The 27,765-nt window shown below is 36.3% G+C and overlaps 7 protein-coding genes, 1 non-coding gene and 1 pseudogene across 11 annotated transcripts in view; 3 read left to right on the top strand and 6 right to left on the bottom strand.

The window, feature by feature from the left end:
- Positions 1-27,765, top strand: part of LOC111801958 (large ribosomal subunit protein uL10-like) — a 72,450-nt pseudogene that overhangs the window by 43,427 nt on the left and 1,258 nt on the right. The window lies entirely within an intron of this gene.
- On the bottom strand, positions 306-467 carry LOC111782840 (U1 spliceosomal RNA). Its single transcript, XR_002813206.1, has one exon. It is a non-coding gene; the product is annotated as a U1 spliceosomal RNA (small nuclear RNA).
- LOC111807546 (LIM domain-containing protein WLIM2b) lies at positions 739-3,436 on the top strand. The gene is given in 6 exon segments (XM_023693314.2): positions 739-941; positions 1,034-1,847; positions 1,991-2,090; positions 2,166-2,200; positions 2,283-2,372; positions 3,072-3,436. Coding segments are annotated over 5 exon segments (588 nt in total). The 5' UTR covers positions 739-941; positions 1,034-1,712; the 3' UTR covers positions 3,300-3,436.
- Positions 3,839-5,809, top strand: LOC111807575 (DNA sliding clamp PCNA). Its single transcript, XM_023693359.2, has 4 exons — positions 3,839-4,219; positions 4,666-4,818; positions 4,900-4,997; positions 5,154-5,809. The coding sequence occupies exons 1-4, from the start codon at positions 3,901-3,903 to the stop codon at positions 5,571-5,573; spliced, it is 990 nt and encodes a 329-aa protein (XP_023549127.2). The 5' UTR covers positions 3,839-3,900; the 3' UTR covers positions 5,574-5,809.
- Positions 5,963-8,669, bottom strand: LOC111807584 (putative sugar phosphate/phosphate translocator At3g11320). Its single transcript, XM_023693366.2, has 4 exons — positions 7,913-8,669; positions 7,210-7,313; positions 6,883-7,111; positions 5,963-6,357 (listed from the first exon to the last, which is right to left on the bottom strand). The coding sequence occupies exons 1-4, from the start codon at positions 8,351-8,353 to the stop codon at positions 6,211-6,213; spliced, it is 921 nt and encodes a 306-aa protein (XP_023549134.1). The 5' UTR covers positions 8,354-8,669; the 3' UTR covers positions 5,963-6,210.
- Positions 9,655-12,726, bottom strand: LOC111807590 (large ribosomal subunit protein eL33w). Of its 2 annotated transcripts, none has more exons than XM_087121989.1 (5): positions 12,583-12,726; positions 12,437-12,472; positions 12,014-12,242; positions 11,882-11,924; positions 9,655-9,925 (listed from the first exon to the last, which is right to left on the bottom strand). In XM_087121989.1, the coding sequence occupies exons 1-4, from the start codon at positions 12,612-12,614 to the stop codon at positions 11,883-11,885; spliced, it is 339 nt and encodes a 112-aa protein (XP_086978115.1). In that variant the 5' UTR covers positions 12,615-12,726; the 3' UTR covers positions 9,655-9,925; position 11,882. The 2 variants fall into 2 exon arrangements, with proteins under 2 accessions (XP_086978115.1, XP_023549147.1); XM_023693379.2 differs by lacking the exon at positions 9,655-9,925 and adding an exon at positions 10,268-10,448 and having other exon boundaries at positions 12,583-12,723.
- Positions 13,550-16,842, bottom strand: LOC111807597 (proline transporter 1). 2 transcript variants are annotated; one of them, XM_023693400.2, is made up of 8 exons: positions 16,616-16,842; positions 16,340-16,525; positions 15,822-16,046; positions 15,646-15,740; positions 14,850-15,039; positions 14,622-14,746; positions 14,301-14,516; positions 13,550-14,213 (listed from the first exon to the last, which is right to left on the bottom strand). In XM_023693400.2, the coding sequence occupies exons 2-8, from the start codon at positions 16,413-16,415 to the stop codon at positions 13,836-13,838; spliced, it is 1,305 nt and encodes a 434-aa protein (XP_023549168.1). In that variant the 5' UTR covers positions 16,416-16,525; positions 16,616-16,842; the 3' UTR covers positions 13,550-13,835. The 2 variants fall into 2 exon arrangements, with proteins under 2 accessions (XP_023549168.1, XP_023549159.1); XM_023693391.2 differs by having other exon boundaries at positions 16,340-16,528.
- LOC111807610 (7-deoxyloganetic acid glucosyltransferase) lies at positions 18,947-20,774 on the bottom strand. The gene is made up of 2 exons (XM_023693411.2): positions 20,146-20,774; positions 18,947-20,070 (listed from the first exon to the last, which is right to left on the bottom strand). Exons 1-2 carry the CDS (start codon positions 20,657-20,659, stop codon positions 19,127-19,129), a joined length of 1,458 nt encoding a protein of 485 aa, XP_023549179.2. The 5' UTR covers positions 20,660-20,774; the 3' UTR covers positions 18,947-19,126.
- Positions 20,826-22,455, bottom strand: LOC111802008 (7-deoxyloganetic acid glucosyltransferase). The gene is made up of 2 exons (XM_023686269.2): positions 21,934-22,455; positions 20,826-21,853 (listed from the first exon to the last, which is right to left on the bottom strand). Exons 1-2 carry the CDS (start codon positions 22,448-22,450, stop codon positions 20,934-20,936), a joined length of 1,437 nt encoding a protein of 478 aa, XP_023542037.2. The 5' UTR covers positions 22,451-22,455; the 3' UTR covers positions 20,826-20,933.

Here is a 27,765-nt window from a genome sequence, read left to right on the forward strand (position 1 = left end):
TATCATCTATCATCTTGACGGGTTAGCTGCGGCTAGGACTCAACATCGAAGTGGTCTGAGCTGCCTGCGGCTATAAGAAAAATGTCCGACACAATTTTTAGACTTACACAGCTAGTGTGACGATATAGACCACTACCCTCAAATTTAGTAAGGATGGTGGTTCACTAGAAAAATAACCACTATCCTCAATTTCCATGTACAGATTAAATAGAACAAGAAAAAGAGAGCGAGTTGTAGAAGATATTTCACAAGAAACTTACCGAACACAGAAAAATTATCGAAAAATATTATATAATACTGGCATTGGAGGGGCCGCGCGAACGCAGGCCCCCACTACCACAAATTATGACGTAGGTTCTGCCACTTTGGGCAGACCTTAGACGGGCACCCCTCCGAAGTGCAATGGAGGTCACCAACCTAGACCATGAGCCTTACTGATCGCCCATTGATCCCGTCCAGGTAAGTATGTTTCAACGGCACTAGTTCCTTCCTTTATATACTGCATCTAACCTCTTCCTTTCTCCGTGTTTCCGATGTGGGACGAATTTAGTGTAGCTTCTATTAACGTGAAAATGGGCCTTGGATTTTTCCTTGTGATGGGCCGAAGGTTGACTCTAGAAACATAATAATATTACTTTTTTAAGTTTTTTAAACTCACTAAACAAATTCAAAATTTATAATTTTATATAAAATAAATCACTTCATTTTTAGCTCTATCTTTAGATAGCTTAGGACCCATAATAGAATTGTGTGTTCAAGTGGGTCACTGTTTGCTTATTCAGCAAAATTATTGATATGATGTTCTATTTTGATCGTGAATCGTTTGATATCTGTCTACCTGGACTAACAGTAGATGGGTTTTGATTGGTTTCGTTTTTCAGGTTGATCTAAGGGGTTTTTGCCTCTGTCAAGTAAACAATGTGAAGCTTCAGGCAGTTCAGGTATGGAATTAGTGCATCCTTTTCTTAACCTTATGATCTGTTTTCATGAAGATAATTCAGTTTACTGAAAGAGAATCATGTTTGGTTTAAAGACAGAATGCTAAATCAGAAAAACAAGGATAAAACGACAATTACTTGCACGATGCCGATGGTGCATCTCCAGTACTGAAAAAGGTGAAGAAGAAAGTCGCACCGGGACGGAGTAAAGTTTAAGCAAGCATGTGTGTCTTTCCGGCAAAGATATTTTCTCGCATCCCTTTTCACTTTATCACTTTCTTTTTTCCCTGTAAACAAATTTGACGCTGTGAATAATCAATATATCATAAATTATTTGTTTCTGCCTTTCGCTACATCTTGCGTTTCACTATCTTCTTCTTCTTCGCTCCACTTGCTACATCCTAAAAACAACCGATTCATTTCCTTACTTCCTTGATTTGAGGTACCCATCTTCGATTTCGATTGCATTTCATCTCTGACCTAGATCTTGCTTGTTCATGATTCTGGGTTTGATCGTTTTCTTCGGTACATTTTGAAGTGTGTTGAGCTCTTGGATTTGGTTTTCCTAGATTATCAGATCATTGGATGCAACTTCTCTTATGTATTACTTTTTTTTTCCGTCTGAATTTGATTCTGGGTTTTTTGTGCATTGAACGTGTTTGATGAAATGCCATTAGGAAAAGGAAGTTTGTTTGGTCGGGATCGCTTTGTGGGTTTGAATTGGACGAGATTTTGATTGGTTGACGACAGTCGGATCTACTTCAAGGCTTAGCTATGTCGTTTATTGGCACCCAACAGAAGTGCAAAGCTTGTGAGAAGACCGTGTACCCTGTAGATCAGTTATCGGCTGATGGAGTTGCTTTCCACAAGCTATGTTTCAAATGTAGCCATTGCAAAGGAACTCTTAAGGTACATCACTTCATTTTCAGGACTCATTTATTGAAATCTTTAAGTTTCTTGCCTCACTTCAGCATGATTATGCATGTTTACCGAGCATTTTTGTGGGTCAGAATGTGGGAACTTTTCTGAAATGACTTGTCCAATGCTTTCAGCTGAGTAATTATTCTTCAATGGAAGGTGTTCTATACTGTAAGCCTCATTTTGAGCAGCTCTTCAAGGAGACTGGAAATTTCAGCAAGAACTTTCTATCTCGTATGTTCCAAACTTACATTTGATCATTTAGCTATTGCTTTTTACCAACATTTCTAAATTTTTCTTTTTCTACAGCTGCAAAGTCCGCCGACAAGCCAACCCCATAACTGGTAAGTTTAACCCCAATGCTGCAACTAGTTGTGATTATATTTATAAACAGCCGCTCATCTCATAGCCTCTTGTTGGCTCCAGACTAGGTCACCAAGCAAAGCTGCCGGCATGTTTTCTGGGACACAAGAAAAATGTGCTACATGTGGAAAAACTGCATATCCTTTAGAGAAGGTTAGTTTAGAAGACGTTAGAAAGATATTCAAACAGTTAAAACCCGCTTAATCGCATCAATTGTTCATTGTCTTATGATGCAATGAATTATCTTTTCTGCTGGGGTTTGACTTTCTTCTGTATGCTATCGTTTTCGACATTTACATATCGACCTCTAAAAGAAAGGAGCTGTGAGATCCCAAATTGGTTGTAGAGGGGAACAAAGCATTCCTTGTAAGAGTGTGAAAACTCTCCCTAGCAGACACATTTTAAAACCTTGTGGGAAGCATAAAAGAGAAAGCTCAAAGAGGATAATATTTACTAGCCATGGGCTTGGGCTGTTACAAATGGTATCAGAGCCAATCACGGGGCGGTGTGCCAGCAAGGACGCTGGCCCCCCCCAAGGGAGGTGGATTGTGAGATCCCACATCGGTTGGAGAGGGGAACGAAACATTCCTTATAAGGGTATGGAAACCTCTCCCTATCAAACGCGTTTTAAAACCTTGAGTGGAAGCGCAAAAGAGGAAGTTTAAAGAGGACAATGTCTGCTAGCGGTGGGATTAGACTCTTACAGAGTGAATGTTACTTCAATAAATTGGTTTTCTGAAGGCTTGAATGTGGCTCTTGTTTGAGGAGTAGTTTTGCTGGGCTGGTACTTTGAATGCATCTGCACGGATGTTCCTTTATTGGTGACGGATTGCGGGAATTGCTTGTATGCAGGTGACAGTTGAGAGCCAAGCGTATCACAAGTCGTGTTTTAAGTGCTCACACGGTGGCTGTTCTTTATCTCCGTCAAACTATGCTGCACTTGATGGAATTTTGTACTGCAAACACCACTTCTCCCAGCTTTTCAAGGAAAAGGGAAGCTACAACCATCTGATCAAGTCTGCATCAATGAAACGTCAAGCAGCGATCTCCGATCCCGACGCTTCAAAGGTCGAGTTATAAACTTCCGATTGTCGTTTCGTTGAGTCAATTGTCCTTTTCCTCCCCCCTTCCCTAGTATGTTCTACTTTGATCCTCACGGGTTCGTGATGGGAAACAGAAAAGAAACTTCCATGATTTTCATGATTTTCCCGCTCATACGTTTAAGGGTATTGATATTACTTTTAAAAATTCATGAATATTATGAAACATGGTACAAATAGGTACAAATAGTTTCTTTTATCTGTAATTATATTTTTTTTAATTTAAAAAAAAATTAAAGGATTTGTTTTACTTTTAAATTTTTTTTAGAGTATTAATGAAATTTTAGAAGATAGAGTTTTTAAGATTAAATGTTAATCATTTTCATCCATAAAATATTTTTTATTTTTTAAAAATTTATAAATATTATTGAAATTTTTAAAAGTATTTTATAAACATTAAATAAATATTTTTATTAATTTTAACATTTTTAAACTAAAACGACGTCGTAGATGATCTGGCGGGAATCCGAGTCCCCACTCCCGCCCAACGAGGGTCTCTTCGTATCCGTTGTACGATTTATTTCATTTCTCGATCACCGAAGAAACCCCAAAATCCGCCATTAACTCTCTGCGAAAGAAAAATGTTGGAGCTCCGTCTACTCCAAGGGGGTCTTCTGAAGAAGGTTCTTGAAGCCATGAAGGATCTCGTCAACGACGCCAATTTTGATTGTTCCCCTACTGGTTTCTCTCTCCAAGCCATGGATTCTAGTCACGTTGCTTTGGTCTCTCTCCTTCTCCGCTCAGAGGGTTTCGAGCACTATCGCTGCGATCGCAACGTCTCCATGGGTATGAACCTCAACAATATGGCTAAGATGCTTCGCTGCGCTGGCAACGACGACATCGTTACGCTCAAGGCCGATGATGGTAGCGATTGCATCACCTTCATGTTCGAAAACCCTTGTCAGTAAACTACCCCATTTCCTTCCTTTTTATTTTTTTTACCAAAACAAGTTATTAACTACAGCGATTTTGGATAAGTTTAGAGATAGATTAGAAAGATTTAAAGATTCAGTAGTTATGCAATCACTCTCATAAATACTCAATGAGATTTATATTATTTACAACAACCAAAAGACGAAGAACAAAAAAAAAGAAAAAAGAATTAATAAAGCAGCTTCAGTTATTTGTTTCGACGTACTTCGATCGTGGACAATTTCTAACGAGGACTTACTGAGAAATGTTTCCGGACATTGTAGGTGAAATACTAATCCACTGGTTTTGAATGAACTCAATGGAAGTTAGTAGACTAGTTTTAGATTCCGTCAATGAGCAATGCAATGTATGAATCTCAGTGATGAGTTAGGAAATAGTTATTCTGACTCATAATTGTTCGTTTCCGTGTTTAGCGCAAGATAAGATAGCTGATTTTGAGATGAAGTTGATGGACATTGATAGCGAGCATCTCGGAATCCCTGATGCCGAATATCAGTCAATTGTTAGAATGCCAGCAGCTGAGTTTGCGAGGATTTGCAGGGATCTCAGCACCATTGGCGATACTGGTAATCATTTGAATCATTTCGTTTCTTTTAGGAGGCATTATTCGAACATGTATAGGTTAACGAATAACCGATTTGTCTCAGTTCTGATCTCTGTGTCCAAGGAAGGAGTTCAATTCTCAACCAGAGGAGATATGGCCACTGCCAATATCGTTTGCAGACGAAATACCACAGTTGATAAGGTTTTTAACTCGATCACATAGCACAAACAATTCATTACAATTGATTCTGGGAATGTTATGGGCCCTGTTCTGTTCTAAAAAAATGTAGGACAATGGTTTATCAATGTCGATCAATTGTTTTGATGGCTTATTTCTTTGTGAATTGAAATTTCACAGCCTGAAGAAGATGTCATAATAGAGATGGAAGAACCAGTTAGCTTAACCTTCGCCCTGAGGTACCTCAACTCTTTCACAAAGGCAACCCCTCTGGCAACTCAGGTGACCATTAGCATGTCTTCAGACCTACCTATGGTGATTGAATACAGAATTGAAGGTATGGGTTATATAAGATACTACTTGGCTCCTAAGATCGATGAAGAAGAAGAAGAAGCTGCAGCTGAAGCGATTCGCAGACCTGAGATAGAGCCCAAGAATACAGAAAAAGCAAAGCCTAAAGCAGATTTGAAGCCGAAGGTCAAGCCTAAACCTGAATCAGAGATGAAGATTGACGAGGACAATGAGTCTGTAAATGAATTCAATGCTGAAGAGGAAACTAATACTCCCAAGGAACCGAAGATTGAAACGATGGAACTTTGAGTGATGCCCGAAGTGAAATTAGTTAGGTAGTAGGAAACGTTAGCCACTTCTTAACTCCTGTTGATTAGGTTAGTAGCAAGGGGTAATTTTTGTGACATAAATGCAACAATTGGTGGCTATATGTTTTTGGAATCTATTGTAAGAATCTAGACTAATATTTTGGGGTCAGGATTGGTTACCATTTCATCCAAATCCTGACCATGGAAGGAGAAATGAGAAGTTGATGTATTTCTGTATTTTCTTGCAACCAAGCAGAATTACCCTGTAACAAAGTTCAGAGTAACTAGGAATTAACATATTAAACGTGGTTTTTCCCCCTTAATTGATCAAGGAGTGACAATAACAGGCGAGTTTTATGTAAATAATCAGTTCTATTAATCCTTTCTAAAGAAGTAAAGCCTTGTCCCATAATTCTTCCTTATTAAATTCTCTATTTTGTGACAGATCTTGTGAGGATGATACAGATATAAACCAATGCCTAAGCTAATAAGCTTTCAGGGGAAAAAAGAATTTGGAGGCTATATAGTCAAGAGCAGTTATAACAGGCCGATCTACACCCACTGCCTCCGGTATTGAGGCTACTGCCTGCCACCGTGCAAAAAACGAGTGAGAAAATGCACTTCAGTTTGCATTATTCTCATTTGCTTCTTTTCTTGGATTCGCTGTAGAGGATAACTCCAATAACTGTGAGTAAGTAACCAAGCATTCCTGTAACTGACACCGGATTTCTAAAAATTAAAATTGAGATCACCACAGCAACAGCCCCCTTAGCATTTCCAAGAACCTGAAACGAACAACAGCTCATGAATTATATGATAGAGTTTGGGTTTTGAGGGAGGAGACGACACTTATATTTCGAAGCACAGCGACAAAGAAAATTTCTGTACTACAGAGCCCAAATACATTAAACTGTTGAGGCGAGCTTTCACAAATCCTTCAATAACAATACCTCAAATGGTTTATGCTAATGTCTCAACCCTCCAAAAACAAACACTTGAATATAGGAAGAGAACATAGATCACTTCTTGTAAGGGTGTGATCATTTTAATGATGTAATTGTTGGAGACTCTCAAAGGAATACAAAAAAAAACAAAACATGGTTAAAAAAAAGGATAGAGCATAATAACTCCTAAGGAATCATCATTTGAATGGATCAAAAAGATCAAAAAGAAGACTCCTCCCCCTCCAAGGATGCATCATTCAAATAGGATTTACTGGGGACTTCCAAAAGAAAACAGAAAAAAAAAAAAAGAAACTACTAAGGATAAGATGAGAGAAACATAAGTATGAGTGAAGAAAGTAGGCATACCTGAAGTGTCAAGGCACTGGTGTGTTTGGTAACCAAAAAGTTGGTTAGATTTACAAAGTACGCAAGTGCAGAGTTGAATAGCAGATACCAGATGATCTTTTTATCTTCTCGAGCAAGAGCCAGAGTGATACCGACCACATTTTCTTCCATGAAAAGTGCTGCAGGCAGCAGAAACACAACGGCTATAGGAGCCATATACAGAAGAAGATTCATGGAATTCAGCTTCTCTCTGAGAAAGATAAGATAAATGTCCCAGCTCTCAGTTAAAAACAAATTATTCATTTTTCTCCCATTCACAATTAAATCACAAAACAAAAACTCCCTTACCCTTCAGAAGAAAGCAAAATTCCTTGCAGTACTGATTTGAGTGCCCTTGCAGCCGTAGCTGCGATACATATTATAAATCCAAACAGATGGAAACTTGGTTCACCCTGATATCGATTGACACTACAAAGAATCAGTAACACAAAGCTGGAAAGTAGAGAAACAACATTAATTATAACAACCAATTTTTCTAAAGGCAACAATCATTCAAGCAGGACTAGAACAACAACTAACTCATCTATCTCCATTTTCCCACCCAAAGTCCTCCCAACACCAATAGAAAGAGAGAAGATGAGAGAAATACTCCTCGAAGCAACAATCATTTTTTGTTTTTTTTTTTTTTTTTGTTTTAAAAAAATGCATGAAGTGACCATTCATACGGAATAATCCTTGAAACAACCCCTAAAAGAATCACAAGGCCACAAACCATATCGGCCATTGACTTAGAAATATCAAACAAAATTTCCAACCCCAGATCAGACACTTACATATGCTTATCCTGTTGAATCATGGACAAAAAAAACCCTAGAACCAAACTGACAAAATTCGCTGAACGAAGTTGTTGAAACAATTAGCAAATACCAAGACAGGAGCATTTTAATCCCAATTAGCAAGTAATTACAATAGCTAAGAATCAAGCAACCCTCGCACAAAGATCACAGCAATTTGGATTAGCAAAAAAGTAGAAGGTGTTCGTTCTTCTTACCCCACTAGCAATAATGACGCCAGTAACAACAGGGATGAGAGTAACATAAGTGAGCCAAGCTTCCCTCTTCATCGTCATGAGGTAAGCAAAAACCGCCGTAAAGAAAGGCGTGGTAGCCCCAACAGCCTGATTGAACGAGACTGGCAGATATCTAAGAGAAATGTTGCCAAAGACAACAGAAATACAAAACACAAAGCTAAGAGCCGAAATCTTCATAAATTGGATCCGAGATCGAATAGTCTGCATCGGAACCATCTTCAACCAAGCAATCGCAACATAGCTAAGCAAAGAGCAAGCAGTCATGTGGCACATAGTCAAGAAGATCGGGTACTTGAAGCCATAGTTGCTAAGCAAATACTTGTTCAACAAAAGAACGCCAATGTTGGACGAGTACCAGGAAATGACAAGCCCGATCGTGAAAAAACGACTCGAACCTTTCATTTCGGCTGTCGGTCTCGATGGAGGGCGGAGATTTTTGAAACTCGTCGATTGGAGCTCCGATTGGGGACGCTAGCACATGGATCTGGAAGTCAAATCTAGAAAAGTGAAGCGAGAAAGAGACACATTACAGAGGAAGGAAGGTGGGGTTTTCCATGGATCTGAGAACAGAATTCCATGGGAGAATTGGGGGGTGGTGTGAAGAGAGGAGGAGAAAGTTGAAAAGGGGAAATTGGAGAAATGGGTCTTCGTCAAATGGGAAGCAATCGAGCTTTCAGGATGGCCGACGAGGAAGGGGAAGGACGAGGGATTCATATTCCTACAATATGTTAATTATTATTATTTATTACTTTTTTCTTGTTAATTTTTTTTTTTTTTTTTAAGTAAGGAGAAAATATATACTTATTTATTTTCTTGTTATACTTATTTATTTATTCGGTTTTGTCAAACCATAAGTGAGTTTATTTCTTTGTCGATAAAATATTACTTACCGAAATTAAGTTTTATTCGACTTTCATATCGATATGAAACTTCACTAGATTGCGTTTAGGCCATTTATTAGATCAAAACAACCTTCAAATACTCCATTGAAGTTTACATAATGATTTTCAACACTTATCAAGATTTATTTAGACATTGTGACACTTATGACACTTACTGAGAGATAATTGGGTAAAATGAAACTTATTGATCCATTAATTGGGACATTTTTGGCTCAATATAGTACGAATCCAGAACTCCCAAGTTGCACTAATACCTCATGATGTCATCTTGAACTTTGGATATCATCGACCTTCGCTACTCACTCCAACACGTTTAATGAGAATGATCTACAAGTCAACTTCGATGATTAAGACATCTGTCCAACCGAGTATTAAGGATGAATCCTTATATCCATGTTCGAGAGTCATTTATGCAGACTGTCAGAACTCAAACCCTATGTTTCAATCATTTCATCCCAACATCCACATATTTATTTATACTAACTAATAATAACTAATAATGAGTAGTTTCATTACATTAAAAAATGTCTTTTTTAGGGTGAAATTTACCATTATTTATCCATAAATTCCAATCTTTTATTTGTAGAATCATTTTTAAAAAGAAAATCATACTTGTTTTAGAAGCAAAAAGAAGCAGTTTGTAATCATCAATTTTCCTTCCGTAATTTGAGATTATCACAACTTAGTAAAACTATTCAATATCATCAAATTTAGTGTAATATGATTAATCAATAGGAGTCGAGAAATAAAAATGTAAGGGCAGGTGACACCAGGTGACAGCTAAATTATTCGGAGTGATCCTGGAGGAAAAACTTGCATTTAAATTCATTCAAATCACCAGCTCATTAGATACCAAAGCGTTTTATAACAAGTGACAAACAAAACATCAAATCTCTTTACTTTGCATGTCAACCCTTACTTTACGAGAAATTCATCAAGTTGCTTACATCTAAGAGAACGTAACTTTAATGAATCCCTTCAGATAGCTTTCAAAGAAGGCATATAGATATGTTGACTTTCCTTTGATAAATGCATCATATCACCACTTCTTCTCCACATGGTAGCTTCCAATCTACAAAGTAGATGGCACACCAATCCTCTGTTCAATTTGACAAACACAACCTTTTGTTGTCCAGATAATGCCAACAATTATAAAATTCGACATGAGTTTTGATCACTAGGTCTTCACAATTCATTTAACTAATTGACCAATATCACAAGCTTGATAACATCAAAGTATTTACTTTGACCTCCATTATCCATAATAGGATAGAGAAGAAAGGGAAATCAGAGTATTAACCATGAGAACATTAGCCCTAACTTCATAATAACTTAAGACCACAAGTACGTCGAGGGTTTGTATACGGGAAACCCACTTGAGAAGAGTGCAACTTAATAACTTGACACATGAAAATGTTAATAACGAATGGTTTTAAAACTCTGTTCAACTACATGACGGTGAAACATTGCCTAAATAGCAAAAATGACTCAGTTCAGAAACAGAAAATGGTTCTATCTTAGCTCACAAAATGTAACTAAAATATAAATCCCTTCATGTAACACCCACCCACTCGTTTCATCCAGGCAAGGCATTGCTGCAAAGACAAAATAAGCATTGGTAAACAAACAGAAGCTAAGTAATATAATCAGCAGTAGTGAAATGGAAAACTAGATTGTCTAAGTAGTGTAGTGAACTAATTTCCACATCCCCACCCCCCAACAAAAAATCAAAACATTTGGAGCCCGTTAGTCTGAGAAAGTTCAAACATCACGTCTGTTCATATCAGTAATTATCTAACAGCAAAAACAAGAGTCAATGCAACATCATCATAATACAATATACAACAAATGAAGGACTCAGAAGCATACGTAGCTCCTGATTAAAAACAAGTCTGACAATAACAAGATCCTCTCTCAACAACAAAGAAGTCACTGTAACAATACAATTAAATGTAGCAACGACCACATTTATTATGTATATCCATGTACAATTTATGAATTTCGTCTTACTAAAATTCAAATACTGACCACAACCAATACAAGAACTACCAATAAAGGAAACACGACAATGACCCAAGGCAAAAAAATATTTTTAAATTGATTAATTGGTCAAAACATGATATACAAACACTACATAAACACCAACAACTGGCTTTCACTTCATGACTTGTGTCGTAGTCTAATAAACTACTCAACAAAATGCATCCAAGCTGCAACATTGGGTTTTCTCCATCATCGAACTCTACCTAGAAAATACTTTATGATCTTGATACTTCTCCTCGCATGAAGGTCAAACCTACTCTTTCTCCTTTCATTCATTCCATTTTAAGGTATGTAGGCAAAATCAAAACATGAGAAATTAGGTATTATTTCACTCATTAATTTCCTATCCTTTTAACCATCGATTCTACTATTCCATCTGGGTTTGTCTTTTAGTCTGATTTTATTAGTAGTCATGATTAAAAGGGGCTGGAGCACTTGACCCTTTAGATTTTTTTGGGTCAAAATCCAAGAACGAAGCTTTGAATAGGATCAGAAAGGAGGGAGTGCAGTAGACATTTGATAGACATATTCTACATCTTTTATCCCTACTCATCCTTCAACCCTTTATATTACCAAGCCAAAAATTGGACAACATTGGGTAGTAAGAAAAGGACGCACCATAAAGGTGATATCACAAATGTTATGGACTAGTAAATACATGGTTAAAAACAAAAGATCTAAACGATCAAACCCACTAAATCTAAACATGTAATGGAGCCTACTATCAGATGAATGCAAGCAGGGCTCGTAGGGATGAAGCCTTTTGGGAAAGGGACGCAGACATCCCACATTGTACAACAATATGGTTATGGAAGAACATTGCAACTACCAGCTAAGATAGAAAACTAAACTAATGCATTTGATACTAAAGACAAAATCCACAATAAACAGCATCAGAACATGTTACATACAAATACAGAGAGCGTGAAAAATAAAGAGAAACATCAGAGTCTAAAAGTTTCAAGCATAAAAAGAAACTAGTTACCTTAAATATTGCTGGGATACATGAACACTCTGACTCTGTCACCCTGCAGAGAAGTTAGAAACTTGTTAAAACCAAAACAAAGAGAGGAACACATCAGCTAGTTTTTTTTTTCTTCTTTACAACAAGTCATACCATGGACTTCGGTGGTAGGTTAGACTTGAACTTCGCTCTAACGATGCCACTGTTACCATGAGCCCGAGCAACCTTGCCCCAGATGCAACGATAGTGGGATCCGTTCTTCTTCACTTTAGCCTTGTAGATGTATGCCAAGCGCTTTCCATGGTACCAGGAAACCTCATCCTTGGAATTAACACCCTCGATCTGGAGTAAAGAAGTGTTTGGGTACTGGTTCGACTTCGACCTAACACAACACCAATCATCCTTAGCTTCGGAACAAATCACATTCTTGGCATTAACACCCTTTTAACAGTTCGGACATGATCTACTTTCATTTTCCAATATTATATCGGCAAAATAACAATAATTCCTTCGTCGAGTTTACAGAAAGCAACAAAATATGATTGAAAAAGTGGATAGACGGCAATGCTTGATTACCTCTTGTAGCCGAGAATTGTTCCCCTGACGTAGAGTCTGATTCCAACGAAAAACGGACACGAAGACGAATGAAAACAATTATAAGGTTAAAATCATAGAAAGAGGAAGTGAAGAAAGTTGATATTGCGTAGGTTTAGTTTACAGACCTGACCCTCTCTCCTTGTCTTCCTTTCACCATCTTCGGCGTCTAGTTTCTCCTTCAGCTACAGAGCTTGGACGGGCGACGAAGTGACGAACTTGCGTATCAGTCTCTCTAAAACCCTAATTCTGCGAAGTTATAGGCACCGTGTTTGTGGGCTTTGTTGATGGATGGGTTGGGAACACATAGTTGGGCTTTAAACCTCTAACTCGGGCTCGGCCCAGATCAATATATCGTCCCCAACGCTAAATATTTGAGTTCGATCTCAATTATATTTAATACCTTCTTTAAATAAATTACAACATAAAATACTATAACAATAAATTACCCATTTAACTTTAAAATCATATTAATTACCTATGTCATCACATATTTACATTTAACTTTAAAATCATATTAATTACCTATGTCATCACATATTTATGTATCATTAAAAAAAAAGAGCATACTTATTTGCACAACTCTTGCAAATTTGACTTTATTTACATTTACTCGATCCTTTATAACTTCTACCGAAAAATATTTAAAACATTAAAGGTAAAATTAAAGTTTAAAAAATTTAAAAAAATTTAAAAAAATATTAGGCATTATTGATTAAAATATCAACCATTAGTCATAGGGTCAAACCCAATAATTATATGAGTCAATGGTATATATATTTCGAAAAAGATATGGTTAGATATTTTAGGAATATAAATACTACTTTGCTTATACTATAAAGAGGTTTTTATACTATAAATACTCTTCCATCCTATCAAGGTTTTTCATCCCAATAAATCCCGAGCACAATAAAGTGGCTTCACCCTATCAAGATGAAATCTCAAGCACGACAGTGGTCTCTATAGAGTTTCTTGTGATCTATTATCGATTAGTGTTGAGAAAAAGTGCAAGTGTTTCCCCAAAAAAAGTTGTGTTAGCAGTATTGTTAGTTATGTGAACCAACACGACAATCACATCAAAACGAGCCAACCAAATGAAGCTAAATCTTTTTATTTTATTTTATTTTGACTTTTTTTTTTTTTAATATTCCACCTTTCATCCTTACAAAGTAGTAAGCACAAAACTACAATTATGACACATAATATTAAAGAGTGGGGAAAATCAAAAGAAACTTAAAAGGAAAGAATGAGAGAAGGAGGAAATTGTAACCTAAGCTGGGCTACACTATAATACTATCTTATCCATATGAGAAGAAACTGTGAGAGATTTCAAGAGCTGAAAATGATGATTAGATTGGGCATATGATATGATATGATATGATCAAAGATCAGCAAATAAACTGAAGTTTTTGGAGTCAACTGCTATGAGCCTCAAAGCCGCAACTGCTGCAGCTAAAGACATGCACCCAAAGAAGCCAACATTAATCCAATGCCAAAGCTTCTGTGCAGAGTTGAGTTTGGCCTTCTTTGCCACAAAGTACATATGATTTGCGAGGATAAATGTTAGAGGGAATGTGCTGACTGCTCCTGTAAGGCTCATGAAGTCTCCAAGGAAAGGAAGCATAGCTGACACCAGTGCTGTTATGCCCAGGTACCCTCCTCTCACCGCTATTCTGAACGACAAGTTCTTCACGTTCAGCGCGCTTCCTTTGATCCCGTACTTCGTGTCCAAATACTCGTACATCGGGCTTGCAAATATCTGCATCAAAATAATATAAACCCTCTTCACAACCTCATCTATCTCTCAACTTTATAGATCATCAAACACAAGATTGAAGACAATTACGTGCAGAGCGATGACTGTTTGAAGGAACGCCGATATGTTTGCCATTGCCTTAATCCAAACTGGACCGTTTACGTTGTTGAGTAAGTAAGCTGAGGTGGATGACCCATATGCCCAGTATCCAGCAAAAGTAACAGCATACATCGGCAAAACCCCGACCGTGAACTGGAAGTACAGAGCCTTTAGCATGTTCTTGACTACCGGCTGCCTCACCGTCGCCTACAACAACAATTTTTTTCAGCAATGAAGGTTTGAAGAAGATAAGTTCGAAACCATACGAATCTGGTAACAATCTTATTCAGGGAACTTAAGTTCTTGCCATACCTGAATCTCAGGAAGCATTCCAGTATTAAAGGCAAAAACCAAATTAGCAGCTGCCCCTATCGTCGTAAAGACTTTGCTCGTCGACGATCCTGGAATGCTATAATCTCTTGCAGGTGCTTTAACTCCTAAAATAGCAGAAACCATACATAATGATCCTCTAAGTTCAAGATCCATTTCATTGAAAATATTGTATTGAACGAACCCCAGACAATGGAAAGTGAAACTTACCATCCCGAACAGACAATATGAATGCAACAAGGATGTATATCAAACTGAAGAGAGTTGAGAATCCCAGCCAAAGTCTTAGAGCTGATAAATGGGGTATTGATATTGCAAACAACGCACAAATGAAGCCAGCAATGGCTATAAAATAGGGAAGTTTCATCACATTGTCATCCTTGAAAAGGATATAAACAGCCTGCACAACATTCAAGTAATCAATCTCGTGGGTTACAAAACAAAAAGGATTCCATATTTCATCATTTATCCAACAAGACAACATAAGATACAAACAGAACGAATTGTCGAGTAACTTAGTTTTCGATAAAAGTGACCTGTTTCGATTGTTCATAAGAAAACCCGACTTTTTGTTTTCGTGCTTGCTTTCGTTCTTTAATTATAATCCACAGCAAAATGAATGGACCCTGACTTTCTTAATCCATTTCTCCATGAATCTCGGTCCATCGAAGTTCGAAAGATTATTGGCAAGGTACTCTCATCAGACAAGATTTCAATAGGTCAAAAGTTTCATTCCAACTTGATACACGCCAACACCAAGACTTTTTCATAGGAAACAAAGACATATTAAGTTGGATATGAAGAAACAAAGATGGCAACCGATGTAATTTGCTCGACTTTTATGCGAAAGCCAACAAACATGGAGCAAAGGAAGGATCATAGTCAAAGCAGGCCACCTACCCCAACACTTCAATAATACTTTTCAAGCTATTCGACTCGTACGTTACAAAGACTCGGCAATTTCATGAGTTTAAAAGTAAGATCAGTGTAATTCTAATGATCTCACCTTCAAGGCCTGGCCAGCTAAGATGATGAATCCCACATTAATCATGAAAAGATTGACATACTGCAATCCCCATGTAAGAGCATAAGCCCTCCTACCTGCAAGAAGAAAGCCATAAGAAAGGGGTAATGAAAAAGGAAGCAAAGCAAGAACTCCCTTAGTTTGGTCTCTTCTCATACCATATACAAAGCCTGCTAGATCTCTGTATCTGATATGTCTCTTCCCACCAAGTTCATGGAGCTTGGCAATAAGAGTATTTGCATATAATGAAATGGCTGTGGCTGCAATTAATCCAACTACTCCAGATATCCAACCCAGAGGAACCATTATAGTACCCGAGTATCCCAGAACATAAGCACTGTTGATACCAGTGGTAAGAACAAAACCTACTTGAAACCATGAATCTGGAAATTGCAAAAACCAATCAAGTTAGCTCAAAGGGGGTCTGGAGAGGGCAAACCCCTAATCTTAAGATCAAGTTTAAGGAAAATTTCATTGAAATCTAAACAACCAATGTCAGACGAACAAGAAATTGAAGTTTATCCTCTAAGAAATGAACATGAACTTCGTTTGATCATAGTCGTTCTTTAATTTCACAAAAGGGCATCCTAAAAGAGCCGAAGGAATCAAAATCCAGAAACAGAAAGACCCACATCAGAAAAGCTAAAAATGAAGACGAAAACGAAGAAAAACGAACCACTGCTGATCTGATGGGCAGTTTCCGGTACATCAACCTCCAGTTTTTCCACATCGGCGTCATTGGTCCGTGCCATTAGCGGGTGTTCCTCCTGCGTCCGGCGTTTAGCCGCGAGGGATCTGCTATCTGCCCCCCGCTCTTCGTATATGCAAGTCAAATCCAGGAGGGCGCCGTTGTGGTGTGGCTCTGCTGCACGTTGTTGTTCCCAAAAATCAAAATAAGCACAAGTTCCGTATTAAATATTCTACCATTTCTGCAAATCTAAATTCAACATACAAATATGTCAGTCTCTGCTTGCTTCCCCTGTTTTTCTCACAATTCACACATCAACTAGGCGCTGGCGGGTATGATGTCGGCCGCAAATTCTTGCACGACCCAAGAACGAAAAACAAAGAACGAAGAAGAATCTCCGTCAATGGACTAAAATTTCCCCGATTTCAAGTGGGAATTCAAAGGCAGCGGCCTCTTTAATATCTTCGTCGACGATAACTATTCCCTTTTCTCATTAAAAAACGTACAAAAATTATTTTTTATATTCCTCCTCTCTACACCTTACAAATTTTCATAAGTAGATTCCCATTTTATATTATTATATGCTTTTCAGCAACTGCTGATTCAAATATGCATGAAATATTTGAATTTTGTGAATGGCAAAAAATAAAAAAACTTAATATAAAAACACTATAGTCCAACCACGACTCTTTCTTTTCACATTTGTATTTTAGATTAAAAAAAAAAAACATATTCAAGTTGAATCGTTCCTTTAATCCTTTTTAATAATTGAACTTCCTTTTCAATCTGGACATACTATGATACCTGAACTTGAATTTATGGTCAGATCCGCTTGAATTCTACAGATCCAGTTGATTGAGTTTGATCCTCCAAAACTTCGAACCATTGATCCATAATTTCAAACCAATGACATGTTTTAAACAGTCCGAACTAAGAACTAAAAAAGTGAGTTGTAAATTTAAATTTAGTAGGTAAGTTTTTTATTGTTTTTCTTTCTAAAATTTATGTAAATTAATTGATTTCTATATTTGGGAAATGGTTAGGATAAAAAACAAGAGGATACATAAAAGGAAATAAAATTACAAATATAAAGGCAAAATAAATTATTTATTCTAAAATCAAATAATTGATTATATGCGGTTTCCAAAAAATAATATTATATATATAATCCGCCAAGAGATATTATTAATTTAAAATCAAAATTTAAAAAAAAAAACAGTTTTTCTTTTGGTCCATTGATGGCAGTCCAAAATGTCACATTTGGAAAGGGACAGATGGTCCCACTTAATTGGCATCAGTTCTTCAGTTGCCTAAATCTTTTTCCCATTATACAAAATATATATTTGTTTTAAAATATTTTAATAATATTTTTCGACTTTTACAAACATTTAAAATTCATTTATTTTCACCTTACCACATACCACACATGACATGAAATATATATATATATATATATCGACGTGTTTGCCTTCTACTTTATATCTATATTTTCTTTGTAATTTAAAAAAGGATTTCAAATTTAATTAGACGGTTGTCAAAAACACCTTTATTAGTGATAAGAAGATGTGAATAATTGTTGACGAGACTTTTTGATTTTAATGTATTATAAATTAATAGATACTTTAATCATGTTTAAAATGAATTACTTTACCCATATAAATTAAAATAATAATAATAATATATATAATATTGATAAGAAGTCAAACAATAGTAACGTAACCATTAAAATGACTTTATGCTCCATTATGAAAAAAGAATCTTTTTAGCGAACCATTCGATTAAAAATAAAAATAAAAATTCGATTCCAATGCTTTTTCGTTAAATCGTGATATCATATCAATAATATAAAGATTATTTTTACTATTATTCAATTATTTAAAATATATATTTTAAATTTAAAAAAATCACCCTATTTAAAATTTTAAAAAAAGTATAATATAAAGCATTCACATCTTTTAACTCAAAAGTCAAAAGTTTTTATTTAAAATATGTGTAAACACATTTATAATAAAATAATTTCAAAGTTGAATAATTAATGTTTTAAATGTTGATAAATATATATAATTTTTTTAAAAGTTTATTTTTTTAATGGTGTTTTTGAAAAGGTGGACATTTTCAATGAGTTTTAAAATATCTTTAAAAAAAAAATTCTTTTTAACAATAAAACAATCTAAAATAATTTTCACTAGATTAATGATGTGTTTTTAAAAAATAAAAATTATAAAAATGAGATATGTTTTAAAGAATCAAAATACAATATTAATTTAATTATCTTATTCTCGTATTTAATCAAAATACAATATTATTTGTTCTTAGAGACTGTTGTAGTCAATGACTCTTAATGGTTTAATTAATTGAATGTTGTTTGATTGACGCTATCCTATTCCTATTAATGCAATTAAATTTTTTAATTTTTGTGGTTATTATAAGTGCACATTTATTAACATGATTGAATAATGCTTAACGATGATATAAGGTCACTAAGTGACAACAGAGAAATTTGATAGAATTCTTTGAGTGAAAAGAACTTTGAACAACTATGAACGAATACTTCCACCAATGCCAACGTACATCCTCTGTTACCATTCATTATCCAAAAACCATGCACCTATTTAATTATGAACTAATGAATCTATTCATACATGTATTTTTAGAATATATATATATATATATATATAAATAAATAAATAAAAGTAAGTGACCCTTCAACACATATATCTATTCATACACGTATCTACTAGTGATCCTTCAACTATCTAGTGACCCTTGAGACGACTAATTGGGCATCTTTGGTTGTCGGCTCAAAATCCTAATGTCTTGGATGAGACGGTCAAGATTGAGGTGCGATGATCCAGCAGGGCTCACACTTCGTTTAGCCAAATTAGCCATTTCAGCAGCCGATCTCATGAATTCCTCTTTTCTATACACCATGAGTTCATTCACCATTTTCGCCACTGTTTCTCTGTCGCACAAATCCTTCATGTCCAGACCCAACTTCCACACATTGCTCACAAATCGACTGTTCACTTGCTGATCGAATGCATTCGACCAACAAATCATCGGCTTCCCTGCCACTATGCTCTCCAAGCTCGAATTCCAACCGCTGTGGGTCAAAAATCCTCCGACCGCTTCGTGGGAAAGAACTTTCTCTTGCGGCGCCCATCCCACCATGTACCCTCTCTGTCTCGTCCCCTCTTCCAACTCCGCCGGGATTTCGACATCCCCATTTTTGCCCCTCACGAGGTCCGGCCGCACAACCCACAAAAACCTCCTCCCGCTATCGATCAACCCATGCCAAAACTCCATCACCTCGTGATCCCCCATTACCGTAATGCTTCCGAAACTGACGTAAATCACGGATCCCGGCGGCTGATTGTCAAGCCACGGCAAACAGCTCTGGTCGACCTCCCGCATACTGTTCAACGACTCTGTTTCTTCGTTGGCGAGTTTGGCTTTGAGAAGGGCATGAAGGGGTCCAATGGGGTAGATTGTGGAGTATAAAGTTCGAAACTTTGAGAGAATGGGTCCTTCCAAATCTTCGAATGAGTTCAAAATGAGAGCGTCGAATTTTGTGCTTCGAATCGACTGATTCACGACGAATTGCAGAACTGGGTCATTATTTGGGTCAGCAGCTCGGCAGAAGCCAGGCAGATCCCTGCATCTGAGAAGATTCTCCATACCTGGAATCTTATCTATGATCCTATCCATATCTTCCTCCCCTGCAATTTTCACATGTTCAATTTAAGATATAGCTCAAATAATTAAGATGTGATCGAAGGATTATAACAGAGTACCTTTAATAGGAAGTTGGCCGTGTTGGATGAGATTAGGAATGGAGAGAGTGGCCCAGGAAGAACAAGCACTCAAAGAACGGAAACAAAAGATGGGGACTTTAACGAAATCGTCGTTGATATCAACAAGGAAGCTGAAGAAGCCGTCGAGGATGAGGCAGGTGAGATTTGGGGTGAAATGGGAGGAGGCCAGCATGTCTCTGAAGAGGGGCTTGATTACGGATATGAAGGAGGATAACATGTCAGGGAGGTGTTGGGAGAAGGTGCGAGGGTGGGAGTCGGGGAGGCCGTCGGCGATGGTTTGGAATTGGAAGGTCGGAAAGCGAGAGAAGCGAAGGAGGACGTCGGAGTGGAGGGTGAGTTGGCGGTGGGAGTGTTCGGTGGTGAGGAATGTGACTGGAATGGCGGCTAGAGAAAGGAGCTCGGCCAGCTTGAGCATAGGGTTGATGTGGCCTTGGGCGGGGGCCGGGAAGAGAAGAACATGAGGGTTTGTTTGTGTTTCCATGGCAATTGACATTGGAAATTGGATGACTCTGTTAGGGATTGTGGTCGGATTTTATTGGGATGGGGAAGGTGGAAGGCGGCCCTTTCTTTTTCTTTTTTTTGTTTTGTAGTTAGAATATTCAATGTAAGCAATTATAGGTGGAGGAAACTTGTTACTTTGTTCAAAGGAAGCATTATTGTGAGCGAGTTAAATTATGCACCAAGTGTACTTTGTTAAACAAATGCACAAATGACTCTTACACGCATGCTACAAATCACCCTCAATAATATCAGCTCTCTGCTGTTGTCTATTGGCTCAGCAATCTAATGTCTTGGACGAGACGGTCAAAATCAGCATACGACGATCCACCAGGGCTCACACTTCGTTTAGCCAAATTAGCCATTTCCGCCGCGGATCTCATGAATTCCTCTTTTGGATCCACCAAAAGCTCGTTCACCATTTTCGCCACGGTTCCTCTATCGCACACATCCTTCATATCCAACCCCAATTTCCACACATTGCTCACAAATCTACTGTTCACCAGCTGATCCGAAATATAAGACCAACAGATCATTGGCTTCCCCGCTACCACGCTCTCCAAAGTGGAGTTCCAACCACTATGCGTCAAAAACCCTCCAACGGCTTCGTGGGCAAGCACTTCCTCTTGCGGCGCCCAACCCACCGTGTACCCTCTCTTTCTCGTCCCCTCCTCCAACTCCGCCGGAATTTCAACGTCCCCATTTTTGCCCCTCACCAGGTCTGGCCTTATAACCCACAAAAAATTCCTCCCACTTTCCACCAACCCATGCCAAAACTCCATGAACTGCTCCCTTCCCATTACCGTAATGCTTCCAAAACTGACATAAATCACGGATCCCGCCGGCTGATTGTCCAGCCATTTCAAACAACTCCGGTCCACCTCCCACAGATTGTTCAAACACTCTGTTTCATTGGGGAGTTTGGCTTTGAGAAGGGCGTGAAGGGGTCCAATGGCGTAGAGATTGGGACACAGAGTACGAATCTTTTCGAGAATGGGTCCTTCCAAATCTTCGAATGAGTTGAAGATAACAGAGTGAAATTCAGAGCTTCGTTGGGTTTGTTTGATATTGAATTGCAGAACAGAGTCGTTCATGTCTGTAACCCGACAGGCACTTGGGAGGTCTCTGCATCTCAGAACATTCTCCATTCCTGGTACGTTTGTCAACACTCTGTCCATGTCTTCCTCTCCTGTAATTTCAACACATAAAACAGAGTTCAAGAAACAAATAAACATTTATTTCCAATTCGCAATGGGTCGAAGAAGAAACCTCGAATAGGAAGCTGTCCATCTTGAATGAGATCATGAACACAAAAATAAGTCCAAACAGAGCAAGCACTGAGTAGACGGAAACCAAAAATGGGTATCTTAATTTCAGCATCGTCCGCATCAACAAGAAACTTAAAGAACCCATCGAGTATAACGCAAGTGAGATCGGACCCAAAATGTCCGGAAACGAGAAAGTCTCTGAGAATGGGCTTGGTGACGGTTTCGAATGAAGTGATGAAGTCGGCGCAGTAGTCGAAGGTCCGAGGGTGGTCGGGGGGAAGGCCGTCGGTGATGGTTAGGAAGCGGAAGGCGGGAAAGCGGGAGAAGCGGGAGAGGACGTCGGAGTGGAGAGTGAGGTGGCGGTGGGAGTGAGGCGTGTTGAGGAAAGTGACGGTGATGCCGGCGAGTGAAAGAAGCTCGGCGAGCTTGAGCATGGGGTTGATATGGCCTTGAAATGGCAGTGGAAAGATCAGAACGTGGGGAATTTGTGTGTGTGATTCTCCTTCCATCGTGTTCATGTGATTACTCAAAACACCAAATTTGATTTAAATAATGTTTTTTGTTCACTAATTAAATAGCTGTAAGATGCCTGAATAAAAATAAAATGCTTCAGAATAACATCAAAAATCAAAATTTCATATTATTTTTAAAAAATTTCACAATTGTAGTCATTTTATTTTTATTTAATTAATAAAACTTTAAATTTTAGATTTTTTAATTTATATCACCAAACAAATTTTGGTAAAAAGAAAATCAGTTGAACAAATAATCAAATTATTATTAATTTAATAGGATTGAGGTGCATAAATAATTGTATTAATTTAATATATTTAATAACAATTTATTTTGTTTTTATGTTATATGGGTAAATTTTTGTTAAAAATCAATGTTATTTGCATTTATTTTATATAAATTAATTGATTTTAAATTTTTTACTATAATATTAAAAATATATAAATTTACAATTTTACTGCATTTTTAATTGAATAAATATAACCTTTTCATTATTATTAAGTAATAATTAGTAAATAATTTTTTTACAAAAAGAATTAATAATTTAAATAAATAAATGATTAGATTACCGGTAAAAAAGATTTAAGGAATCAAACCATGTTCAATCATATTAATTTATAATATAAGAATACTTTATTGTATTAGAATAAATAATATAATTGTTTTTAATATATTGGGAAGAATTATAGATTTAATTTAAATTTATGTTGTAAAAATTAAATAATAATAAAAATAAAAAACAAACATAAAATGACAAATTAAAAAAAAAAACGCATCAATTTTTAAGAATACAAAAAAATTTCATTCCATGGGAAAAAAATAACGAGGAAAAACTTATAATTTTTTCGAAGGTGAAAAATGTGTCGGAGATGGAAAAAGATTATTACGAATGTTTCATTATTCGTACACTATGACAGTTAACGACTATTTTGGTTAAAGTATCTAAAACTTTAAGTATTTTCAATAACTTTTTACGATAGATCTGTTGTGATGTCACCAATTTAATATATCATATTAATTTATTTAATTAAAAAAATATAAGGATACATAAAATTTAAAATGAAAAGTACATCTATTTCCTGTTTTATTAGTATCTTGTAATTAATTTTTTTTTTTAAATAATTTACTAAATTTTAAAATATTTGTATTCATTTTATTTATATTTGATATCTAGAAAAAATTTAAAGAATAAATTAAGACAAAAAAAAGAACAGAATAATATTACTTTTTTTCTTTCATTGTTTTATATATTTGTAGATAAAAGTATTTAAATGAGAGGATTTTCAGATAAAAATAATTTAAATTTTATATTCGATCTAAAAATATCTTAAATTTATAAAATTTTTAATAATATTGTTAAACTTTAATATATATATATATATATATATATATATATATATATATATATATATATATATATATATATATACCCTTAAATTTAAAAATAAAAAAATAAAAAATAACCTTACCTTAATTTTAAATGAAAATGGTTAATATTTTATTTCAAAAACACTTCAAAAGGTTTAAAAATTTCAAAAACACCATTATACTTTCTTAAAAAGTTCAAAATAATGTTATGTTTCAAAATTATCCTAAACTTTTAAAAGTAATATTAGAAAGTTTGGAGATAATTTTCGAGATCTTGATAGACTATTATTATCCATAATGATAAGAATTATATATATATTATAAAGTTAGATGGTCGTAATACTATTTTTAAAATTTCATAGACATTTTTTAAATATAATATTATCTGTAAGTGTATTTTTGAAATTTTTAAAATTTTTGAATAGTATTAATGAGATATTTTAAAACTAATATTAAAAGCTCACATATATTTTTAAATTAAATATTAACCATTTCTATCTAAAACTAAGCGTAAGAATTTTTTTTTAGAATTTTTTTAAAAAAATTAAAACATTATTCAACTTTTATAAGAATTTTGAGATAAATGTATTTTTGTTAATTTAACCTAATAAAGAAACCAATATATTTTTAAATGAGCAACTATAGTGATATTATATATAGGCCTATTGTCTTAAAAAAAATTATAAAGCTGGCGGTCTTGAATGAGATGAGGAACAGAAAGATGGCATGGGAGTGTGACATCGGAGGAACAGAAAGGAGAGAATGACATCTCCGCGCGGTAGTCGAAGCTCCGGTGAAGCTCCGGTGAAGCTTCGATGGTTAATAAGCCAAAGTGGGGAAAGGAAGAGAAGCGGAAGATGACATCGGAGTGTTGAGGAAAGACACGCTGATGCCCGCTAGTAAAAGAAGCTCGACCAGCTTGAACATGAGGTTGTGTGAGATCCCACATTAATTGTAGAGGGGAACGATTATGAGGGTGTGGAAACATCTCTCTAGTTGACACACTTTAGTATCGTAAGACTGATGACGATATGTAACAAGCTAAAATAGACAATATCTACTAAAAGAGGATTTGAGCTATTACAAATGATATCATAGTCAAACATTAAGCAGTGTGCCAACAAAGACGGTGGGTCTTAAGGGGGTAGATTGTGAGACACCATATTGGCTGGAGAGAGGAACAATACATTCGTTGTAAAAATGTGAAAACATATCTTTAATAGACGTTTTAAAGTCATGAGATTGATTGCGATACGTAACAAACTAAAGCGAACAATATTTATTAGCGGTGAACTTAAACTGTTACAGATTAATATGATCTTAAAAGGGCATCGAAAAGATTAGAACGTTGGGACCCGTGTTTCTATAATTTAACTTTTGAATCATGAACGCGTGAGAGATACAAAATTACGTCACAAGTTGAACATGTTGAATATAAAGTAGAACAATACAAATTGTACGTCGATTGTATTTTGTTGTTGGTAGAGCACTATAATATTTGGGGTGTGTTTTTGGATTTCAAAGCCTCCGAATTGGGCTACATGAAGTTCCAACAGGCCCACTAAGGGTGCTCATGCAGAGGGCCAAAGGCCGAAGCTTTATTATTATTTTGTGCAACAGGGCCGCCACGGAATGTCCCGCGCGCATATGCTGTCCTGATGGCAATCAAAGCAAAGCAGATATCCATTTTGAGGTCACACTCGGATCCGCATATGTTCTTAATGGGTTTCTGTAAAGATTGAATTTTTTATGACTTCCTTGCTGCATTACTTCGTCCAAAGTCAAATTAAGTGAGGTGGGGTTGAAGCAGGCTGTGGGGTAGTGGAGGGTGTCCTTATATGGGATTGATTCAATTGAGTTGTCCTTTAACAGGGAGAGTCCCCCCTCCCCCTCCCCCTCCCCCTCCCTTATGGCTTCACTACCTCTTTCAGATTTGAACATGCTTTCGGTGTTTCCTCTCCGAGGTTACCTATTAAAAAACATTAGTGACTCGAGTCACACAAATAGAGTTCATAATCAAACTTGAAAGATTATAACCCTATTTTCGATTGTTTGGTTGGATTGTAACCCTATTTTCAAATTGATCCTGTTGATTAGTCAAAAAAATCTAACCCAGGAACCCATTTCAATTTTCGATCTTGCAAATATTTAAATAAATCCAAATCGAAAAAAAATTTAACCGTTTGAATCGTTAGAATTATCGAATTATGTGAACACGTGTAAGTCATATCCATTAACGTGTGAAATGGGGTGGATTGAACAAGTTTAGTAGTAACAATTATTGATATTACATGTCTGTCTATATGTTCTCTCAACTGACATGATAGATGGTGACTCGGACCAAGAATATAACTTAAGATTTATCATTTAAGTTTTTTCCTATCATTTTCATTTGTGGTTGGATATTCATGGTCATCCTCATCTATTTTTATTATGAATAATTAATATTAATACTTTTATATTTATATACGAATAACAATTTAGTCTTTATAACTTTTAATTCATAACAATTCAAATCTCGACAATCTTTTACAGACATTTTACACAATGATCACTCAAGGACCACATGCATTTATATGTTAAAAGGGACACAATTGTATAATCTAATAAAAGTTCACTTTTCACCTTCACGAGATTTTTTTTTTTGTTCGTTAAGGTTCAATCATTACAAACTTTAAACTACAAGGACCAAGTTGCAAAATCCAAAATTTGGAGGACTTTAATTCTTACAAATTCTCAAGTATAAGGGCCAAAATGTAAAAATAATTGGGAGTCGATGAAAGGTATGAATGTTGGGGCATGGTAGCAAGAAACTCAGTGACGAACTCTGGAGGATGCACCCAACCAATACAAGTTGTGGTCCAAATGTTGTACATCCAAATATTAAAGGCATACCACTCGAACTAATTGCCTTTATCTTTGTACATTGGTCCACTAAATTAATCACTTAATCATACATTCATATTAACATGGATAGATGTGTGATTCGAATTGTTGTCTCGATTCAAATATCTTCGCTATACGAGTGTTGAAAAGTGAGAAAACATCATTTTGAGGGTTGGAGATAAAAGGAGATAAAAGGAAAGATGGAAAGAGAAAGGGGTAGTGGGAGGTGCAAAGATTGATGGTCCTTCATGCACCACCAATTGGGTTACAAGGCCTGAGAAGAAATAACAAAATTTGTCCGGAAAATGAGGAACATGAATGGGCCAATAATGAGAGCAAGAACCAAACCCACCCTGGGTTTGGTTCCTGATGAGCAGGGGCAGTATAAGGCAACCACAAAACTGACCCCACTTGGTTTGTTTGAGTTGATATTGCATTATTATATTATGTGGGGTATTTGTGGGGTATTTGTGGGGTATTTGTGGGGTGTGGGGTGTTAATAGAATAGCACCCATTTGTTTGCAAAAGCCTGCACTCAGGGTTCGTGGTCCAATGTGCTTCACTAGTGTGGACAAGATCTAGCACCATACATCATGATCTCTCAAGAACAACAACAACAACAAGAAGAAGAAACCCCTCATAGGATTCTTCACCCTATGCCCCACCAATCCAACGCTCCTGATTCAAGCTTCTTCTTTTGGAACTGTGTTTGTGATAGTGAACACTCATCCCTCCCACCACCAATCCCCACATTTCTGGGTTTGAACTCCCAGTAATTCTAAAAGGGCATCATAAAAATCCAGTCTTTTTCAAAGGGTATGAAAAAAATGAGCATGAGCATGAGCATAGCTAAGATTAGGGTGGTACCTTTCCATGTGCACCATTTATAAGCTACCCACCATTCTGCATTATGGAGGAAGCTTTCAAAACCCCATCAACCCCTTCTTTGTCGCCTCCATGTTGCCCACCTCGTTTTTCTCCATCCTCCCACATCCTTTCACGCACAATGCTTTGGACTTCCCTAAAAAGTCTCATACTAATGAAGAGAGTATCAACCTCCATCAAA

Source organism: Cucurbita pepo, chromosome 1 (genome assembly GCF_057944985.1).
Source record: "Cucurbita pepo subsp. pepo isolate OVF chromosome 1, ASM5794498v1, whole genome shotgun sequence".
Taxonomy (NCBI): Eukaryota; Viridiplantae; Streptophyta; class Magnoliopsida; order Cucurbitales; family Cucurbitaceae; genus Cucurbita; species Cucurbita pepo.

What these genes read in the sequence shown, in the direction of transcription:
- LOC111807575 (XM_023693359.2), top strand. Translation starts at nt 3,901, where the DNA reads ATGTTGGAGCTCCGTCTACTCCAAGGGGGTCTTCTGAAGAAGGTTCTT. An exon ending in CTTCATGTTCGAAAACCCTT is followed by an intron (nt 4,220 to 4,665) that starts GTCAGTAAACTA and finishes TTCCGTGTTTAG; the next exon opens with CGCAAGATAAGATAGCTGAT. An exon ending in GAAATACCACAGTTGATAAG is followed by an intron (nt 4,998 to 5,153) that starts GTTTTTAACTCG and finishes GAAATTTCACAG; the next exon opens with CCTGAAGAAGATGTCATAAT.
- LOC111807584 (XM_023693366.2), bottom strand. Translation starts at nt 8,353, where the DNA reads ATGAAAGGTTCGAGTCGTTTTTTCACGATCGGGCTTGTCATTTCCTGG. An exon ending in ATTTTGCTTTCTTCTGAAGG is followed by an intron (nt 7,112 to 7,209) that starts GTAAGGGAGTTT and finishes TATCTTTCTCAG; the next exon opens with AGAGAAGCTGAATTCCATGA. An exon ending in CCAGTGCCTTGACACTTCAG is followed by an intron (nt 6,358 to 6,882) that starts GTATGCCTACTT and finishes TGTTCGTTTCAG; the next exon opens with GTTCTTGGAAATGCTAAGGG.
- LOC111807590 (XM_087121989.1), bottom strand. Translation starts at nt 12,614, where the DNA reads ATGGTGAAAGGAAGACAAGGAGAGAGGGTCAG. An exon ending in ACAATTCTCGGCTACAAGAG is followed by an intron (nt 12,243 to 12,436) that starts GTAATCAAGCAT and finishes GTGTTGTGTTAG; the next exon opens with GTCGAAGTCGAACCAGTACC. An exon ending in ACCTACCACCGAAGTCCATG is followed by an intron (nt 11,925 to 12,013) that starts GTATGACTTGTT and finishes ACTTCTCTGCAG; the next exon opens with GGTGACAGAGTCAGAGTGTT.
- LOC111807597 (XM_023693400.2), bottom strand. Translation starts at nt 16,415, where the DNA reads ATGGCACGGACCAATGACGCCGATGTGGAAAAACTGGAGGTTGATGTA. An exon ending in TCTAGCAGGCTTTGTATATG is followed by an intron (nt 15,741 to 15,821) that starts GTATGAGAAGAG and finishes TTCTTCTTGCAG; the next exon opens with GTAGGAGGGCTTATGCTCTT. An exon ending in AAACAGTCATCGCTCTGCAC is followed by an intron (nt 14,214 to 14,300) that starts GTAATTGTCTTC and finishes ATTTTGATGCAG; the next exon opens with ATATTTGCAAGCCCGATGTA.
- LOC111807610 (XM_023693411.2), bottom strand. Translation starts at nt 20,659, where the DNA reads ATGTCAATTGCCATGGAAACACAAACAAACCCTCATGTTCTTCTCTTC. An exon ending in CGGCCAACTTCCTATTAAAG is followed by an intron (nt 20,071 to 20,145) that starts GTACTCTGTTAT and finishes TGAAAATTGCAG; the next exon opens with GGGAGGAAGATATGGATAGG.
- LOC111802008 (XM_023686269.2), bottom strand. Translation starts at nt 22,450, where the DNA reads ATGAACACGATGGAAGGAGAATCACACACACAAATTCCCCACGTTCTG. An exon ending in TGGACAGCTTCCTATTCGAG is followed by an intron (nt 21,854 to 21,933) that starts GTTTCTTCTTCG and finishes TTGAAATTACAG; the next exon opens with GAGAGGAAGACATGGACAGA.